This window comes from Petaurus breviceps, unplaced genomic scaffold (assembly GCF_028583685.1).
Source record: "Petaurus breviceps papuanus isolate PSGF00001 unplaced genomic scaffold, PetGlider_PUasm1.0 126710, whole genome shotgun sequence".
In the NCBI taxonomy this organism is placed as follows: domain Eukaryota; kingdom Metazoa; phylum Chordata; class Mammalia; order Diprotodontia; family Petauridae; genus Petaurus; species Petaurus breviceps.
The window spans coordinates 1-21,166 of NW_027185657.1; the positions used below are offsets into that span (position 1 = coordinate 1).

General features: G+C 41.3%; 1 protein-coding gene across 7 annotated transcripts; it reads right to left on the reverse strand.

Annotated features, from left to right (window-relative positions):
- Positions 1-2,164: 2,164 nt before the first annotated feature.
- Positions 2,165-20,804, reverse strand: LOC138171322 (ubiquitin carboxyl-terminal hydrolase 35-like). Of its 7 annotated transcripts, XM_069100800.1 has the most exons (6): positions 14,652-14,739; positions 12,706-12,779; positions 11,776-11,905; positions 4,522-4,583; positions 3,560-3,671; positions 2,166-2,929 (listed from the first exon to the last, which is right to left on the reverse strand). In XM_069100800.1, the coding sequence occupies exon 6, from the start codon at positions 2,880-2,882 to the stop codon at positions 2,193-2,195; it is 690 nt and encodes a 229-aa protein (XP_068956901.1). In that variant the 5' UTR covers positions 2,883-2,929; positions 3,560-3,671; positions 4,522-4,583; positions 11,776-11,905; positions 12,706-12,779; positions 14,652-14,739; the 3' UTR covers positions 2,166-2,192. The 7 variants fall into 7 exon arrangements, with proteins under 7 accessions (XP_068956907.1, XP_068956901.1, XP_068956893.1 ...); XM_069100792.1 differs by lacking the exons at positions 4,522-4,583; positions 14,652-14,739 and adding an exon at positions 20,721-20,804; XM_069100783.1 differs by lacking the exons at positions 4,522-4,583; positions 14,652-14,739 and adding an exon at positions 16,627-17,260.
- Positions 20,805-21,166: the final 362 nt, after the last annotated feature.

Consider the following 21,166-nt stretch of genomic DNA (forward strand, 5'->3'; position numbering starts at 1 on the left):
GAACAATGTCAACACATAGAAAGTACTTAATAAAGGTTGGTTGACATAATTTGACTTGAGTGGATTATGTAATGCGTGTGTGCATGCGTGTGTGTGTATGTGTGCATGTGCACATAACCCTCAGTTTTAATGTGCTGTATGTACATGTGGTTGTCCTATCTGTGTTCTGCCTACACATGAGTTACATCAGGGCACACCTCCCTCTATGTCCATGTCAGACTGTATGTACTGTGACCAGCAGACATTGACCAAGAGGCAATGGGGACAGGCCAGAGCCTGGGCCTGTTCCCTTATTCATGAGCTCCCAGGGTTAGAGAGAGCTGAGGCCAGAAACTGAATAATTTAGATTGACTCTACTTTGTCAGGAATACCAATGATGATGACCATACCACTTTAAGGCTGTCACTTTAAGACACTTTTCCCTCACAACAACCCTGTGAGTCAGACAGTGAAAGGATTATCATGCAGGTCATATTCCAAACAAGTCACCTCCTCCCCATTCCTTTCCCATAAAAAGCTTGGACTCTACTCCTGAGTTTGGATAGGGGCCTTTCACCTTATCCAAGCTTCCATATCACTTCCTGGCTATCTCCAAACCGTGCCTCCAGAATCCCTTCTCCCTTCAAGCTCCCTTTATGTGTAGTCTTTTTTATTTTTTGCTTTTCGGAAGGCAATTGGGGGCAAGTGACTTGCCCAAGGTCACACAGCTAGTTTTTGTGTTAAGTGTCTGAGGCTGGATTTGAACTCAGGTCCTCCTGACTCTAGGGCCGGTGCTCTATTCACTGCACCACCTAGTCGCCCCCTTTATGTGTAGTCTTTGCCCATTAAAATATAAGCTCCTTGAGGACAGGAACAGCCTTGCTATCTTTTATTTTTATCCCCAGTACTTAACACAGTGCCTTGCACATAATAAAGGCTTGATAAATATCTATCTTTCTGACTGTCTATCCACCATATTCTTGGTGATGAAACTCAGGTTCAGAAAAGACCAGAGACTTGCCTACGTTCATACAGCTAGTATGTGGCAGAAATAGGATTTGACTACCTGACACCCAAGCCATCATCCCTTCCATTTTCCCAGTGCTGCCAAGAACAACTCTTGGCTTCTTTGAGGTGGGAGGCTGAGGCAGAATGAGGGGAGAATTCTATCCAAAAGGGTGCTCTCCTGGCAACCAATAAGAAAACCCCTCCTAGCAGCCCTGGAATTTTAGTAAAGGCTGTGCCTGGAAGGGGATTTTTCTTTATTCATTTCAATAAATACTTATCAGACACAAGACCCTGTGTTTAGTGTTGGGGATAAAAAATGGCGTGGTCCCTGGGCTCGATAAGCTTATGGGCTAATAGGGGAAATAATACATCTATAGAATGTGGAGCAGGGGGATCAGCAGAGTGATGAGTGGTGGGCAAGTCATGACTTATCCAGGATCACAAGCTAGGATGTGGATGGGATTGGACCACCTGACATCCAGGCAGAGGAGAGGTCATAAAGAATGCCATATTTAAATGGGGCATTCATACATACACGTCTTTGCACATATATGAATACTACATATATTTACACTCCAGTCCATGTGGCTCTCAAGTGAAGTGAGTAGGGGAGCAAGCCTTGGAATCAGAAAGACCTGGGTTCAAGTCTTAACTGTGATACATACTAGCTTTGCAACTATGCACTAACTTCTCAGTGCCCCAGATAATTTTCACCTTCCTCAAGAGACCTACTTTCCATCTTGTCTGTGTTTATTTACATGCTGTCTCCCCTATTAAAAAATGCTTATTAATTGATTGATTAGGGGTGGCTAGGTGGCATAGTGAATAGAGCACCAGTCCTGGAGTCAGGAGGACCTGAATTCAAATCCAGCCTCACACACTTAACACAAAACTAGCTGTGTGACCTTGGGCAAGTCACTTAACCCCAATTGCCCTACCTTTCCCCCCTCCAAAAATCAAAAACAAAAACAAACAAAAAAAAGATCTGGGTTCTATTCCCGGAGGAGCAAGCTGTATGAACTTGGAAAAAGACATTCCATACTTCCCTGAACCTCAGTTTACATATCTGTAAAACAACATGATGGGAGGAAGCTAGACTAGAGGGGTCCTGCATAGCTCTGACATTCTCCAGTATTTAATGTCAAGACACATATGCCTTCCTGAGCCCACTGACCAGCCCTCTCTCCACAAACCCGCCCCCTGCCCTAGGTACCTGTGGAGGAGATGATGGCAAACAGCTCTTTCAGGGATGGCAGGATGGATGAGGCTTGAGCCCTCCAAATTTTAGGCAAGAGCCCACTCACTTGGTTCACATGGCTCAAGAACTCCACAATGCCCTCATCCCCCTCTGCCAGGCACTGGAACTGTCCGATGCAGCGGACCAGCTGCTGGCAGAAGAGCAGCCGGTGTCTGCCATCTGGAATGCAGCGTGGGTATTGGCTCAGGAGGAGAGCCACCTTGGCACACTGCCTGGGGCCGGGCCGTTCACACACCTTTCTCAGGACTTCCAGGCGGAGCAAGGCAAAGACACCTTCGGCCTCTGGGCCCTCAGGGATGAACTGCAGGCCCAGCTGGACATAATCCAGCACATAGGGGCTGGGGTGGCCTGGAGTCCCATAACCCTCCTGCAGCAGAGTCAGGAGGAAATGGGCATTAAAGAACTCTAGGAAGGCTTCTAGGTGGTATCGGCCATAGACTTCAAGGACCTCCTGCCCAATCTCCCGCTTGAACTTGGTGTCGCCCACCAGGAAGAGCTTGGTGGACAGCTCCAGCATGGCCCAGCATTGCGCACTGTCCATGGGCTGCTTTGCTGCCTCAATCACCCGCCGTGCCAAACCTTGCTTCACATTGGTGGGGTAGGAAGACAGCATCACAGCTTCCAGGATCTTGTCCATAGCTGCTCCTTGCTGGGGCTGCAGCAAGAGATCCCTTCCTTCCACCCCTCCCCCCCAAACATCAGAATCAATCATCAACAGACCCCAAAGGAATTACCTGAGAAAACTCACTAAGCTATTCACACCCCTTGGTCCAGAGATTCTTTTACTGGGCATGAACTCCAAGGAAGTCACAGACAACATAAAAGACCTCATATATACCGAAATATTAATAACAGCACTTTGGTGATGGCAAAAGACTGAAAACAAAATGATTGTCCATCAGTTGAGAAATGGTGGAACAAACTATGGTAGGTGAATGTAGTGGGATATTACTATGCCACACATAAAAAAATGATCATGAGGAATTCAGAGAAACATGAGAAGACTTGTAGGAACTGATTCAGAGCCAAGTAAGAACCGGGAGAACAATATATATGTATAACTGCTATAATAACGTAAATGAAGGCAACACAAATGGCCAATGAACTCAGAATAAATGCAGTGTCTATTAAACCCAGAGATCACTTGGAAGTGGGGGTTGAAGGGGTGGAACTCCTAAATTTGGAGCACCAAACTTAAGAAACACAGAACCCAAGTTCAGATCTTAGATCTGCCACATATTACTTTGGCTCTCTCCTTCTCCTTAACCACAGTCTACCTTGCATCATTTTTTAAAAGAATACATTGCATCCTACCTTTTGCCTGTGAGCTTCTTGAGAGCAGGAACTAGGTTGTTTCTATCTCTCTATCCATTCCCAATATGGCGCCTCGAAGCACAGAAAGGATGATGTTCTTCCCACTGTAACTCTATGGGATGAGATTCTTGTGAAAGCTGGGCAAAAGAACCTAGCTACTACATGTGGAGGAAGCACGGCCATACCTCCTTCCCTTCTCCAGTGTCCCCATGCCAAGTGGTCTGCAGTGGTGACTAACGCTGACATGAATACACACAAATTCCTAACTCCCTACCCATCCAAATCTTACCCATCCATCCAGGCCCACTTCCTCCATGTAATGTCACTGCCCACTAATGGCTCTGAGATATGGGTCACTTGACCTCCCACAAAATACCTATCTATAAACCATGGAGAGAAGAACCTTCTAGAGTCAAAGACATAAGCAATTATTTTTATAAAGGTCATATTTTAATGTCTCTCGTTCACTTCCATCACAACCTTGGATGTTACACCAAAATGGACACCTATCTTACTCCTTGCCTATGCTCAGGACCTTGGGTAAGTCACTTTTTTTCTGGTGATCACTTTACTTAGCTTTAAAATGAGGAAGGAAGACTGGGTGGTCTCCGAAGTTCCTCATAATTCTTAAATCCTATGTTCTAAGGTCCCACCCAACTCTGACATTCTATATTCTAAGGTTCTCCTGTCCTCGCCCCTACATACACTCTTATAGTCTATGTTTTAAAGTCCATTCTGAAGCTCTTGTTCTGACATTTTATGTTCTGACCCTTTTCAGTTCTGATGTTATATAGTCTGAAGTCATTACCAGTTTTAACTTTTAATATTCTATATTTTAAAAGTCTTTCTAGCTCTGATGTCCCATGTTCTATGGATATAGAGGCAGTGAGGTGATGCAATGGATAGAGCATAGGACCTGAAGTCAGAAAGACCCAAGTTCAAATCCTGTCAAAGTCACTCACCAGCTAGCAGGCTGATCCTGGGTACGTCACTTAACTTTTCTGTTTGCATAAAATTTCCTCATCTGCAAAATAGGAAAAATAATAGCACCTACTTCCCAGGGTTGTTTTGAGGATAGAATGAGAAAATATTTGTAAAGCACTATGCAAACCTTAATGTGCTATATAAATGCTGGCTATTATTAATTACTATGAATATGTTAAGACATTTGTCATTTCCTTCTCCAGTTCATTTTACAGATAAAGGAACTGGGGCAGAGTTAACTGACTTAGCTAGGGTCACACAACTAGTAAATGTCTGAGGCTGGATTTGAACTCAGATCTTCCTTACTCCAGGCCTAGCACTATAGACACTGCACCACCCACCTGCCCGGAATGAGATATCGCCTCTCATTAATAAGCTTCAGATGATACAATGAGCAGGGGGCCCAGAGAAGACCAGGAATCATTGAGTTTAAATAATAATAATGATTAATAATAATAATAAACATTTATATAGTACATTAAGGTTTGCAAAGCACTATATATAAAGTCAATCAAATGATATATAACACACATATGTATGTGTGTATGTGTGTATGCTATTGCCTGGTCATTTTTCATTTGTGTCCAACTCTCTGTGATCCCATTTGGAGTTTTCTTGGCAGAGATACTAAAGTAGTTTGCCATTTCCTTCTCTAGCTCATTTACAGATAAGGAAACTGAGGCACACTGGGTTAAGTGACTTGTCCAGGGTCACACAGCTGGTAAGTGACTGAGGCTGGATCTGAACTCAGATCTTCCTGACTCCAGAGCTCTGTCCAGTATGCTACCTAGCTGCCATCCATCCATACACACATATACATACAAACATATATGTATATGCATATATGTGTGTGTATTTCATTTGCTCCTCACCACAACCTTCTGATGTGCGTGTCATTATTGTCTTATTTTACAGGTAAGAAAACTGAGGCTGGGAGATGTTTAGGTGACTTGTCCAGAGTCTTTCATTCAGTGTTTGAGGCAGTATCTTATCAGACCAGCACTAATATTCATTATCACTCTTCCTCCCCCTATTGTTCTTGTTGTAAGCAGCAAGGCATGATGGATCGTGGTCAGTCAACAAACATTTATTAAGCACCTACTATGTACCAGGCCCTGTGCTAAGTGCTAGGGATACAAAGAGTCAAAAAACAGATCTCACCCCTCTCACTGATGGTGATTTCTCACATCTCACTGGCTCTGGGCCAGTCACTCTGGGGAATGGTTCTTGTTAAACACATAACCCCACCCCATCTCTGTCCAAGGCAACTTCCAGGGTTATATGGTACAGAGGAGGTGCCAACCTGCTTTGACAGAAGGAGTTTCCTTACCAGGTCAAGGAAAATACGGGTGTGGAATGTATGAAAAGCACTTGTTATGTGTGATTTTTTTTTAAAGCTTCTTAAGAATTTTCTGAGGTAGATACTGTAGATTTTACAGATGAGGAAATTGAGGCTAGGGAACTCATGTGACTTTCCCATAATCACATAGTAAACATCTAAGATAATATTTGAACTAAGGTCACAAGAATCTAAGTCGCATGATCAGAGATTTAGAGTCAGAATAGACCTTAGAGGTCTAAATTTAACCCTCCCATTTTTAGTTGTATTGTGTTTTTTTTTAAATTCTGAATTTAAGCACCAAATCAGACAAACATTTCCATACGGAAAGCAGAACAGAAGGGGATTATACAGGTAGCAAAGATCAGTGCTACCAACAGCTTAATTCTATCTCCAAGTATTTAATAAATTCTATGTTGTTATTTTCAAAGTTGTTCAGCTTGTCTGGGTTCCCCAATGACCTTTCTTCTGTGCTCTTCCATGCATTTAAAAAAACACTTTTATGATCCTCTTTTTTCTTACTTTTTAAATTTTTGCATTTTGGTAACTAAGGCAAATCCCCCTTTAATAAAAGCCCCCCCCCACACACACACACACATACATTAAAATGAAAGAAAAGCTAACAAAACCCTTTTATCAAATATGCATATTGACAAATATGCAAAACATGTGCAAATATGTAAAACAAATCCCCACATTGGCCATGCCTGAAATCATCTATTACTGAGTTCATCGCCTTACTATGAGGAATGGGTACAACGTTTTATCATTGGTCCTCGGAAAGCACAATCAGTCATTTCATTGATGAGCACCCTTAAGTCTTTCTTAGTTGTTTTTTTTTATGATGTTGTTGTATAAATTGTTCTCTAGGTTCTACTCCCATCACTCTATATCAATCCACACAAGTCCTTCCAGGTTTCTCTGAAGCTGTCCTTTTTGTCAGTTTTTATGCACAACAATATTCTGTAACATTCATAAACCATAACTTGTTCAGTCATTCCCCAAGTAGTAAACACCCCCTTAGTTTCTAGCTCTTTGCCATTATGAAAGTAGATACTAGAAATATTTTTCCATTTATAAGTCTTTTTCCTCTTTCTTTGATCTCTTTGGGTATAGGTTCAGTAGTATAACAAAGTGTATACACAGTTTTTGACTTTGGGGGCACAGTTCTGAATTGCTTTTCCAGAATGGCTGGACTAATTCACTCTAACAATACTGTATCAGTGCTCCTGTTTATCACAGGCTCTTAGACAACTATCATTTTCCTTTTTTGTCAACTTTGCCAAATTGATGGACATGAGGTAGAACCTAATATCAATAATAAGGAGCATTTTTTTTATATATTACTTTGATTGCTTAGGATTTTGTCCTTTGAGAAATCCCTGTTCATACCCTTTGCTCATTTATCTGTTGGCAAATGGCTCTTATTTTTATATATTTGAATCAGTTACTTGGATATCTTGGATATCAGACCTCTATCAGAAAATTTTGACACAAAAATGTTTCCCTCAGTTACCTCTTTCCCTTCTAATTAATTTTAACTGTATTAGCTTTATTTGAAAACATTTCAATTTATATGATCAAAATTCTCCATTTTATCTCCTGTTTTCCTTTCTATCCCATGTTTGGTCAGTTGCAAAAGGTATCTTTCTTGTTCCTACAATTTGTTTATGGTATAGCCTTTTATACTGATGTCACGTGTCCATTTGGACTTACCTGGGTATGAGATGATAGTCTAAAACTAATTTATGTCAGACTGCCTTCTAGTTTTCCCTGTAGTTCTTGTTGGAATAGTGAGTCTTCGGAAATTGAGGTCTTTGGGCTAATAAACACTAGGAAACTATACTCATTTGCTTCTGAATATTGTATACCTAATCTGCTCCACTAATTGAATTCTCTAGTCTTTAATCAATATTTTGATGATCACTGCTTTGTAGTACAGTTTGAGTTCTGGTAATATTAGGCTCCCTCATTTTCTTTGAGATTCCTGACCTTTCGTTCTTCCAGATGAATTTCACTATAATTTTTTCTAACTATACAAAATAATCATTCAATAATTTGATTGGTATGACAATGAATAAGTAAATTAACTTAGGTAACATTGTCTTTGTTATCATGTTGTTGCTGCCGTTGTTTGGTAATTTTCAGTCACGTCTGACTCTTTGTGACCCCTTTTGAGTTTGATTTTTGGCAAAGACACTGGAGTAGTTTGTCATTTCCTTCTGCAGCTCATTTTACAGATGACAAAACTGAGACAAAAAGGGTTAAATAGCTTGTCCAGGGTCATAGAGCTAGTAAGTGTCTGAGACTGGATTTGAACTCAGGAAGATAAGTCTTCCTGACTCCAGGCCTGGTGTTCTATCTACTATACCACCAAGCTGCCAATTGTTTTAATCTTGCCCTGGCTCAATCACAAGCAGTTAATAGCTCTTAAATTATTCAGATTCATCTTTACTTTTGTAAAGAGTTTCTTATAGTTGCATTCACATATAGCTCCTATGTTATGTCTTATTAGGTAGACTCCCAGATATTATATATACTTTTATAGTTATTTTGAATGGAATTTATTTTTCTCTCTTTTCTTGCTGGACGACCCCATCAATTTACAGATGAAGAAACTAAGGCCTAGAAATGTCAAATGAGCTGCCCAAGGTCATACATATCACAAGTGGCAGAGACAGAATTTAAATTCATGTCTTCAGTCCAAATTATCTCAGTTGACCTTCATAATCTTTCCCTGCCCCATAAGGTAATACAATACATGATCCACAGTTAACAGAGGCTCAGAGAAATGAAAGGTTTGGTAGGGGCTACTTGGCTAGGATAGGAGATACAGTATACAGAGAAGCATAGTAGTAGGACTCAGATGCAGCTATTCTGACTTCAGGTCCTAGTGTTTGTGTGGTATCTAACAAGTGGAAAGGGCTACCTTAGTAGGTGGCAGTTTCCTTCCTCTGTGGAGCTAATTCATCAAAAGAGAGAAGATTGACTCTTTTTTTAGTCCGAGTCTCCCTATTTCACCCAGGCTGGAAGTACAGCTGCCAGTCACTGGCCTGACTCTACCGCTAAATGGCGCTAAAGCTCTGAACTGCTCCATTTCTAACCTGGGTGGTTCGCCCTTCCTTAGACAACCTGAGAGCCTTCCCCACTCCTGGGGATTTACCTCCGCAGTGCCAAGCTCATGCCATCCTCTACCCTCAGCCTCCCCAGTGGCAGAGATTACTGGTGGATACTACCACACCTGGCCCCTATGTTGGCCCCTATGGTTTTTCAGGCACAAATTGGACCGATGGACCTATGATACGTCTCCTAGCTTTAAAATTCTTTGATTCTGATTTTGTAACAGGAACAAAATACTGGCTTTGCGCTAAAGAGAGCAGAATTTAAGTCTTAATTCAGATACTTAGTTGCTCTGTGACCCCAGGGAAGTATCTGAACCTTATGTTTCTCAACTGTGAAATGGGGTCAATAATACTGGCCTTATCTACCTGATAGAGTTATTGGAAAGTAAATACTTTAAAAACCTGAAAAGTTCTATAGAAATCAGAGTTACTTTTATTAATGTAAAAACCATTCTGCCTTTCTCTCTGGTGCCACTGGGGAGGCCTACTTCAGAGGTTAGGATTATTTTAACATGCTTTCAGCAGAGTTCTATAAAAAATAAATCCTTACACTCATTTAAAAGCCTCAGAGCCAAATGACTATCCCTACCTATGCCTATTACTTTGTCTGACATGCCCTCAACAGAATACAGCTACACACTCAGGTCTAGTTACCAGTCCTCCCTTTGTGCCCACAAGCATTCCAATATTAGCTAGAACCTTGAATACAAACAAAATCTCCTTTACTGTTACTTTTTATGTGTGCAACATATTATACAGCAAGGGGGATAAGATCATTGTCTGCAAGTATCTAATGGGTTGTCATACGAAAGAGGAATTACATTTGTTCCTCTTGACCTCAAAGGGCAGAATCAGGAGCAATGGGGCAGATGGGGGAGTCATCTGGAGGCAAATTTCAGCTCAACAGAATAAAGACTATCCTAGCATTAGACATGAGATTAAAGGTTTCCAGTAATGGAATTGAATACTTCCTGAGGTAGGGAGCTCTCCAGCACTGGAGGTCCTGAAAGAGACACAGGTGGGCCACTTGCTGGGGATGTTAGAATGTCCACTGGGCTGAGCTTCTAAGATGAGACCTCTAAGATTTCTTCCCAACCCGAGATTCTACAATTCTGAGATATCCTTCATTGCTTCATTTGTCTTTCACAATAGCTCTGGTGAGTGGGGAGGGGGCAGAAATTATTAACACCATTTGACTTATAGGGAAACTGGGGGGGGGTAAGCGGGAGAGGGAGAAGGGAGGAGAGAGAGAAAGAAAGAGAGAGACAGAGAGACAGAGAGAGAGAGAGAGAGAGGGAGAGAGAGAGAGAGAGAGAGAGAGAGAGAGAGAGAGAGAGAGAGAGAATAGGGCTAATTTGAAGCCACAGAGGAAGTCAACTATGGCTCTGAGTCCAGAACCCAGGTCGTCTGACCTCCAGTCCAATGCTTGGTCTATTGCATCAGCTGCTTCTGTTCATTCCCCAAAGTTTGAGTTACAGTACACAGATTGATCTCCAAGCATTCTGGAAGGTTTGATTGCATCTTTAGGACAAAAGGAGACAGCCTACTAATATTAGCACTTACCCCAGAAAATGTTCTTTCCCAGGCTAAACTCTTTAGCCAATCATACCTGGATCTCTATTCAATATGGACTTCACTTAACCACCAAGGTCACTTAGCTGTTGGAGAAGTCTGTGCCACTCGGGGGATAAGGACCACAATGATCCTTGTAACAGAAAGGCTGTGTAACACAATGAATAAAGAGCTGATCTCTGAAATGTGCAGGCTGTGGGACCTGAAGTAGCCTTTCAGCACCCCACCCCCCAGACAACTCATTAAGACTATAAGTTGTAAAACAAGCACCAATCTGTATTAGTCAAGGAAGTTTCCTTAATGGAAGATTCTCATGCCTAAAAAACTCACAGTTGTGGTCCCCCCAAACCCTCAAAAAATTCATCCTTCCATAAGCCTCATCTGGTAGGTTCCTATTTCCACCGTTACTGCCAACTAAGTGCCAAGCTCAACAGCTAAAGAAGTGCAGGGGTTGATCACAACCTCTAAATTTCATTGCTCTAATAATAATTATTATAGCACTTTTTATATAGTTTATATGTGATATTATATAATATAATGTTATATTATTATATATTTTATTATAGCAGTTATTATAGCTATATATAGCACTTTAAGGTTTGCAAGGCACTTTGCAAATATCTCATTTGACCCTCACAACAACCCTGGGAGATAGTTGCTATTATTATCCTCCTTTTACAGTTGAGGAAACAGGTAGACAAAAGTTAAGTGACTTACCCAGGGTCAGACAACCTGCAATTGTCTGAGGCTGGATTTGAACTTAGAGTTTCCTGACAGGGCCAGTGCTTCATCCATTGTGCCTCTGGAACCACACCCTGTTCATTTTCCCCTTCTGTTACAGTTCTGACCTTTTCCAACCCCCTTGCTTTGCAGTTAAAGATGCTAAGACCCAGAGAAGGAAGTATCTTGTTGAAGGTCTCATGGGGCAATGGCTAGTAGCAGAGAGGGCCTTCCAACCCAGCTCCTCTGATTCCAACTTCAGGGCTATTTGCCCTGAACAATCTATGTCTCTCCAGCAGCCAAGAATACAGGCTTATTGATTGACTAGAGATATTTTTATTCAAGGTTGAAGAGAAAACAGTTGAAACCCATACCCAACATCACTGAAAATGTTCCCAAAGACCACAAAACATAATTAAGAAAGCTTTTCTCCTCTTCCCCTCCTCCTCCAATCCTGTCATTTTCTGTAACCTACTTACCTGCTTCTTCTGTCACTCATGAAGAAAAAAGAATCTGTCCAAAATGAAACAGTCTGCTTTGTTAAGTAGTGAGCTCCCCGTCACTGGACATGTTCAAACAGAGGTTAGATGATTCCCATCAGGATAATTCCTACATTGGAAAGATACTTTGATTAAATCATCAAATGTGGAGTTAAAAGGGATGATAGGACTTACCAAGTCTAACCCTGTCATTTTACATAGGGAGAAACCAAGGCCCAGAGAAGGAAAGAGGTTTGCCTAAAGTCATAAAGATGTCAGAGAAGAGAGTCAAGACTCTAATCCATGCCCTCTGCCTCCAAAATGGATGTTCTCTTCACTATACCACACAGCCCTATGACTTTGATCATTCCTTCTATAGTAATTATAATCACTCACATTTCTAGAGTATCTTAAGGTTTCCAAAGCACTTTCTTTACAAAAACCCTTCGAAGAAGAGAGTGTAGAACTATTCTGATATTCTACGAGTCAAAGATTCTTTGGTTTGAGGACCACAGGAGGTAACTTTCTACTCCAGATAAAAGAAACAGTTTCCAATGGTGAGAGCTGTCGAACAAAAGAAACTTGCCTCACATGGTAGTGAGCCTCTGATCACTGAATGAGTTCAAATAGAGGAATTCAGTAAGGGGGGAGGGGTTTATGCCCCTCTTCATGCAGTAAGGGAGGGGCTCATGCTTCAAGTAATGCTTGGTCCAAACACTGACAAAGGAGTTGCCAGCTCCATGCACACAGCAAGGAACAGAGTCAAACTAGATTTCCTATAAGTCTCCAGTCCCAATGGCCTCAGGCAGCCTGAATGGCATGGACACATTCATAGAACTAGTTCAGATGAATAATACTATTATTAACAGTAACAATGAAAGCTCTTACATTCTAACACTTTTAATTACAAAAGGCAGTTATTTCATCTACCTGTGCGATGCTCTGCAGAATGTGAAACATAAAGAATGAAAGAAGGATATCCATTTTCCCAGGACTGTTTTTACCTAAATTCCATGGAAAAAAAGATGAGAAAAATAAGATAATAACAATAATAAATAATAGTAGCTGACATTTATATAGCATCTGGTTTGCAAATTGATTTACATACATTATTTCATCTGAGAACTTCAATAATCCTATGAGTTTAGAGACTATACTTGTTCTTCCCCTATTTTACAGATGAGGAAACTGAGGCACAGAAAGGTTAAATAATTTGCTTGTAGCTACTAAGTATCACAAGTGGGATTTACTTCAGGTCTTCTGTCTCAAGGGTTCTTAACTTTTTGGGTGTCATCAGTGCCCTCCCATCCCCATCCCAATCTTGTGAAGTCAGATCCTTTGCCAAAATAATGCCTTTAAGTGCATAACATAAAGTACACAGAGTTGCAAAGGAAATCAATTATTCTGAAATAGAATTTTCAAAATATTAAAAACAAAAGTTTCATGGATACCAGGTTAATCACCTATCCCATAGATCACACTGGCAGTATCTGTCTGGTGGACAGCCATCCCTTAACCAGCATGCTTCACCTGCTGTTCACCTTTCTCTGCCCAAAGCTAGGAGTCTGTGCTTGGCTAAGTGACTTTGGAATGAAATGAGGTTTTGAGTTCTTGTTACTCTAGAATGCCAACATTCATAGGGGGTATTTGGGATCCAACTCAAAAAGTCACATATACTTTTGTCCAACACCTACCCAACTCAGATACTTCCAGGGTACTTACCTTGAAAGAAAACCATTACTCATGATAAAAAATGCTATCCACATCCAGAGAAAGAACTGATAAGAGTCTGAATGCAGATCAAAGTATACTTTTATTTGCTTTACTTTTTTCATGGTTTGTGGATTTGGGGTTTTTTTTTGGAGGAGGGGGGTCTGTGTTTTATTTCACAACATTATTAGTATGGAAATACGTTTTGCATGATTGCACATGTCTTAGGAAAGGGGTAGGGGAGGGAGGGAGAGAATTTGGAACTCAAAAAAAATTTTTAATGAATGTTAAAATCATTTTTTACATATAATTAGGAAAAAATATTAACAAAAGAAAGCCATTTTAAAAATCTAAATTTATAATTGTGGTTAAATTAAGGGTGATAATTTGATTTAGGGAAAGGTGTTGTCATTTTATCAACATGGGTCCGGGAAGTTTAGGGTTTAACCAGAAAGCAAATCTGGCAGTGAGTCTATGCCAACTTCAAGTATGGATAGGAAATAAAAGAACCAAATTCATTCATCATTTACGAAGCTTTTTATTACTTATGTATGTAGATGTTGAGGAGAAATACAAATAAAACAAAACCCAACCCCCACCTCTAGGGGGCGTGTCGTTCTAGCAGCAATACCTGCAGCCCTGATAATACTCAGCAGACTCAACTTGAGGAGATAAGGGACTGTTTGTTTTTTGCCTTCCTTTTTATCCTCGGGGATTAGCACAAAGCTTGGCACACAACAGAATAATAAATTCTGGCTAATTGACTTGATTAGAGTCAAGATCAGACTCTGTAGGAAAAAATCAGATTTTTGTTAGAAATTAGAAATAAAAAAGGGGGGTTGGGCTAAAATGTAAACCAAAGTTAAGTATAAGCAGAAATAAAAATCTCAGATATGGAGGAAAAAGTGAAATATTTTGATGAAGAGTGGCTGTCTGGTGGCTATAGAAACAGCAGAAGGCTAGGAAGTAGGTATTAAATAAAATGTAAGGAGGCAAATTTGATGAATCCATTATAACCTCCTCATGCTGAAGTCAGGATCAAGACCTAGGAAGGTCTTTAGGGGCCCTCTGACTTACCCCTCTAGGGCAGCTAGGTGGTGCAGTGTATAGAGTGCCAGGCTTGGAGGTAAGAGGACCTGAGTTCAAATGTGGCTTCAGATACTTACTAGCTGGGTGACCCTGGGCAAGTCACTTAATCCTGTTTGCCTCAGTTTCCTCACCTGTAAAATAAGCTGGAGAAGGAAATCGTAAATTACCCCCAGTATCTTTGCCCAAAAAAACCCCCAAATAGAGTCATGAAGAATTGGACGTGACTAAAAAACTGCAAACAACAAATCTACCCCCTCCTTTGTCAGATGAGGAAACTGGGGCCCAGAGAAGATAAGTGACTTGTCCTTAGATTACACAGGTAACCCAAACAGATAATAGAGACAGGATCTGAACCCAAGTCCTTTCACTCCAAAACTAGTCATCTTTTCACATTCATTTGCTTCCTACCTGTATAACTTGAGGCAAGTCACTTAATAATATCACTTCATCTGTAAAACAAGAGTTGAACTAAATGTTCTTTAAGTACCCTTCCAACTTCCAATCAAGGATCCTATGAACCTTTTTAGAAATTGTAAGGGTAAGCATTGTGACTAATAATGGAGTCTGATCACTGTCTATCCAATCAGAGACACTGCTGTGGTGTAGGGGGTAAAGTTATGTTAGGCCTTAGAAGCCATGTGTTCAAATCTTGGCTCTAGCACATAACACAAACTGGATGCCCCATTAAAACTCTAAACCTAAAACTCAACATATCCAAAACAGAGCCCTCTATCTCGTCTTCCACACCGCACAACAGCTAGACTAGCCTACTTGAGGCCAGACAAACATGACAATTTCCCACCTCCGTGCTTTTGCACTGGTCGTACCCCATGCCTGGAATGCTGTACCCACTCACTTCCGCCTTGTAGTTTCCCTGGCTTCCTTCCAGGCTCAGCACAAATCCTACCTTCTGCAGGAGCCCTTACGCATTCTCTCTAGTAGCTAATGCCTCTCCTTGAGATTTCCTTCCATGTTCTCTCTCTATATTGTATGTACCCATCTCATATCGTCTCCATTCCATCCCTATTAGAATGTAGACTCCTTGAAAGCTGGGACTATTTTTTGTCTTTCTTTCTATCTCTAGTACTAAATACAGTCCCTGACACATAGTAATTAATAAATGCTTGCTGACTGATGCATTTAACCTTGGGCAAGTCACTTAAGCCCTCTGGGCCTCAGTTTCCTCCTTTGTAAAGTGAGGGAGATAAGACTAGATGGCCCAAAAGGTCCCTTCCAGCCCTAGACCTATGATCTCATAAACTCATCCACACTAAGTATTGGGGCTTGAATATGTAATATCATGCAGGAAGAGCTTTATTTTCCCTCCAGTAAGCACTTAGGGAGCACTTACCAAGCAATCCAGTAAATATGTTGAACCACCTGCCTCTCAGACCAAGAGCTACCATATTGCTGAAAGAGCAGGGCCTACTTTTCCCCCTGACCTCCCCTTGTCCTAAACCTGAGTATGACATGTACTATGTAGGGGTAGGGAACCCAGGGCCTGAGGCCTTTCATCAAAGGGCCTCACTTGAGGACCCAGAAGGTCACATGTGGCCTTGAAGCCGCAGGTTCCCCACCCTTGCATAGTAAGAGAATGATAATGAAGGTTATGGAGAAAGCAATAATCAGGTTTTTTATTTGTTTGTTTTTAGCCAAAAATGTCTTTCTTGAAGTGGAAAGAAATGTAAAAACTTTCACAATAAGCACATTTTAAGGTAGTATTTCTACATACATCCATTAGAAATCATCTCAAAACTGGGTTCAAAAACTAGGGGACTAAAATGCTAACCCAGTCACCTGGCATCTAAAGCCCTCTTTTATGCCTGGCATAAACTCACCCATCCAGTCTTGCAGCCACACACACACACACACACACCCCTTTCTACCTCTGTGTCTTTATACAGGTCATTCCCCCTGCCTGGGATAGTTTCCTATCCCTTAACATCCAATTTGGATGCTATCACCTTTAGCTAGTATTTCCTGAACCCCTGGTTGGTAATGATCTTCCCCCTCAGAATTCATAAATACTTTGAACATCTTTAATGCACTTACCATATAATACTTTATGTTATAGTTTTCTGTGTTGGAGTTTTATCTTCTACTGTTGTTATTCAGTCATATCCGACTCTTTGTGACCTCTTTTGGGGTTTTCTTGGTAAAGATACTGGAGTGGTTTGCCATTTCCTTCTCCAACTCATTTTACAGATGAGGTAATTGAGGCAAATAGGGTTAAGTGACTTGCTCAGGGTCATACATTAAATATATGGAGGCTGGATTTGAATTCAGGTCTTCCTGACTCCTGACCGGGCATTCTATCAACTGCACCACCTAGCTGACCCATTGGAGACCTTCAAAAAAAAGTATGGATGGTCTTTTGTATATATGCTGTAGATAGGAATGTGGTGGTAAAAATTAAACAACCGGCTCTCTCAAAAAAAAAAAAAAAAGCAGGGCACTTTTAAATTTAATCTGTATTCTTAGCATTTTCTCCATTATCTTCTTAAGTCCAGACAGTCAACAAAACAAAAAACAATACGCCAAGGCATGATTTGTGGTGCTTGTTGATTTCTGAATGTGTAAATGCTCACATAGAACATTTAACCAGGAGCCCGCTGGCTCTAACACACACCCAGCTGTAAAGGAGATTTTTGTGCAAATGTGGGTTGAACTTGAAGACCCCTGACATCCCTTTCAACTCCAAACCCCTGTGATTCTGAATTCCTGACAGCCCTTTCTCTTAGTATTTGTCCCATTTATGGAAAATGGGAGGAAAAAAGCAAAGAAGCAGACTGAGAGTGAGGAGTCCTGGGTTCTAACCTTGACTCTGTCCCTTGATTTCCTCCATGATCTCTTTCCAAGGCCCTTTCCTTTCCCTCTCTGAGACTCAGTTTCCCCTTGTACAATAAAGATGGACTAGGTAGATTTGGGTTCTTTTATATTCCCCTGAACTGCCCAACTCTATGATTCTCATAGCCAATCTCAGCCAGCCACAATGCTCTTCTATACCAATTATGTATTATACATTAGGCATTTTCTGGGCTGGTATCCAGAGTAACTTGGGTGGATGTGGGCTGGGGAAGAAGATGGAGATCAATAAGCAATCCTGGCTGCTGAGAATTGATTAACCATCATCTCTGGGGTCACATGTTTTCCCCGCTTGTTCTCAGCCCTTCCTGTGCATGAAAACCTCTCTACTTCAGGTAGGGGTTGAACTAGATGACCCTCAGGTCCCTTTCTTTGGTTTTCTCTCCAGTCTCTGCAGGGTGCTTAAGGAAGGGCCTGATTACCCTAGCACTTTACTTCATCCAAGTAATGCCCTGGTTCATATAATCTTCCCCTATGGGGCTTTGTAAAATGTTAGATCTGGAAAAGGCTTTAGAGACCACTCAGTCAATCCCCTCATTTGGTCAAAGGGGCAACCAAGGTCCAGAAAAATGAAGTGACTCCCCTGAGGTCCTGTAGCCCCTTCCACATCACAAAACTTAATTCAGACTAATTCACAGAATGTCAGAGATGAAAAGAACTTTAGAGATCATTGGGTCCAACCCTTCATTTAGAAAGTGATAGATTACATTTCTATGATGTGTGACCATTTCCAAAGGACTTCCCTCATTAACAACTTGGTATTATGGTAGAAAATGCCCTGTGTTTGAAGTTAGAGGAACACAGAGTAAAGATGTCTAGATCTGGGGTCAGAGGATCTGGTTTCGAATCCTGACTGCCATGAGACCTTGGGCGAGTCACCTAACTTTTCTAAGCCTTAATTTCTTCATCTGTAAAATAAAAGGTCCCTTTCTAGATCTAAACTGATGATGCTATCTATGTCTTAGGCTCAACTCTTGGATCTTCCTGCTAATTGTTTGTGTGACCTTGGACCTGGAGAAGACAACTACCTTGTCTAAGGTCAAGCAATGGTGAGCAGAATCAGAGAAAGCCAGGACAACCCAGGTTTTTTGGCTTCCATGCTCCTTCTATTATACTTTAATGCTTCTCTTACTGGGAGGAAACTGAGATTTGGAGATACAATTCCCAATTCATGCTCCTAAAGCTCAGTTCTGAATCCTTATCTCCTGAGTCCTAGTCCTCCAGGGAAGGCCAAAACAGTCACTTACAAAATATTTCTGAATGACTGAAAAAAAGTCTGAATTATCAAATAATGTTATCTGATAATTATTGGGAGTTTTGGTGGCTTTCAACCATACAATGATAGGTAACAGTGACTTCAAATGAGTAAATTTGTCCTTGGTTTCTTTCTCTATAAGATGAAGGTAATTTCTTAAGCTCCCTCAGCTCTTAAATCCTATGAGCCCATGATTTGTAATCAGCATCTATATGTGTGTGATATATACATACATGGACATATACACATATATGTATATAGGCACACATTCTAGGCAAATTTGTATTTGCTGATTTCTATACATACACATATGTGTACATAGCTATACCTGCACATACATGTGTGTAACATGTAGGCCCATATAGATATAAAACATATAATGCATGTTTAAGCATATATGCATGCACAAATAATCACATATGCATATATTTCTATATCCTATAAGACATAATCTGTAATGAGCCTGTATGACCCATATATACAACTATATACACATGTGTGATGTTTACGTAATATGTGTGCTTATACATATGTGTACACATGCACACGGTCTATATACACCTATAATCTATACCATGTACATATATGTACGTATACACAAAACACATACATATATTTCTATGTCCTGTGATCTGTAATTAGCATATTTTATGTGTATGTGTATAAGTACACATAGACATTCCTATGAACACACATCTATCTACACACATATATAAATCAAAATATGTAAACACATATTTATAAATATTCACACAGCAATGAGGTTAGTCTTTCTTTTTCTTCTTAAAAAGGAGAAATGACACCTCTGGGCCTAGTTTTAAATTTAACATGTCCTCTTTTTAAGCAGTCATAATGGAGAGGTAAAAGACAGACCTCCCCCCCCAAATCATCCCACATTAAGCTTCTAGGATTTAATTCTAGAAGAGATCTTAGAGCTAATCCAGTCTAATCCCTTCAATTTACAGAGTAAGAAATGGAGGTTCAGAAGTCAGATGACTTCCCAAGGTCACAAAGGTCATTAGAGAGCAGAGCCAAGGTTTTAACTCAGCATCCCCCTGTACTCCACTGCCAGTGTCTTACCTGAGATGAGTAAGGCCAGACATAGGGCAGAAGGACTGGATGAAAAAGGGTGGGCAAATGGACATGACCACACACATTAGGAAAAATGGCTGGAGTGCCCAGTGGAGTACTATTGGACCCTGGGCATACAATGGTATGGGGGAGGGGGAGAAGAATGCTGTAAAGTTCCTAAGACCTTGGAAAAGTGCAAATCATAGAACCATAGAGCTAAGGGAACTCAGGAACCATGTAGTCCAACACACACACACACACACACACACACACACACACACACACACACTCCCACCCCCCACTGCTGCCCATTTTACAGAGGGAAAAACTGAGGACCAGAGAGGTGTGCTCTGTCTGCTTCCTGGGTCAGTGCTCTTTCCCCTGCCCTAGAATACACAGAATCAACACAGACAGCATCGTGGTAAGCAAGCCTTGCCTGGCCCGTTGCTCAGCATCCAAATAACCTTTTCCCCCTCATCTTGCTTATTTCCTACTCCCCTTCCAAGGCCCGGCTCCACCATCAGACTCTCAGTTGGAAGTGACCTTAGAGGTCATTTAATCCAATCTGCCATCCAATACAGGAATCTCCTCTACTAGACATTCTGTCAGTCTGCCACTGCCTGAAGACCTCAGAATGACAGGAAGCTCACTACCTCACAAGGCAGTGTCACCTATTGAGGTGAGCTCTGACCATCAGGAAATTTTCCCCTTTTCTTAAACAGAAATCTGACTCTTCTGTAACTCTCTCCCCCAACCCTCACCTCCACCCTGCCCACACACACACTCTCTCTCTCTCTCTCTCTCCCTTCCCCCTCCTCCTAGTTCTGCCCTTTTGAGCCAAAAATGACAAATGTAATCCTTCAGCCCCTGACAGCCCTCCAGATATTGGAAGGTGAGGATTAAACTCCCTTTCCTCCAGGTTAAATTGGCCCAGTGCTCCCAGAATCCTAGTTACCTTCCTCCAGGTGGGCTCTGGATCATCAAAGTCCTTGCTAAAATGCAGTGCTCACAACCAGTCAGTCCTGCAGATGGGCTGTGACCAGGCCCCAGGGTGGTGAGACCATCGGCTCTATCCAATCTGCTTCATTTTCTGCAGCACAAGATTGCGTGAGCATCTGGGGCCTCCCTGAAGCACTGCTGACTCATACTTGACGTCTAGGCCTCAAAAACCTCTGCATTTTTTATAACAAATAATTTGTTGATACAGTTATAAATTGGGAGGAGGAATCTGGAAGCCTCCCCTTCCATTCTTCCCTCTGTACCCCCATTCCACCCCACCCTTGATAGCTGATGCCTAAATTTCATCCATTAGCTCAAAGGTCCTCCCCTGACTCCCTGAGGTCCATTACAACCTCCCCCCAACAGATCCTAGATTTGGAGCAGAAGGGACCTCAGAAATCA

Bases quoted from the DNA above. Each gene is read 5' to 3' on its own strand.
- LOC138171322 (XM_069100806.1), bottom strand. From the start codon at position 2,882: ATGGACAAGATCCTGGAAGCTGTGATGCTGTCTTCCTACCCCACCAAT.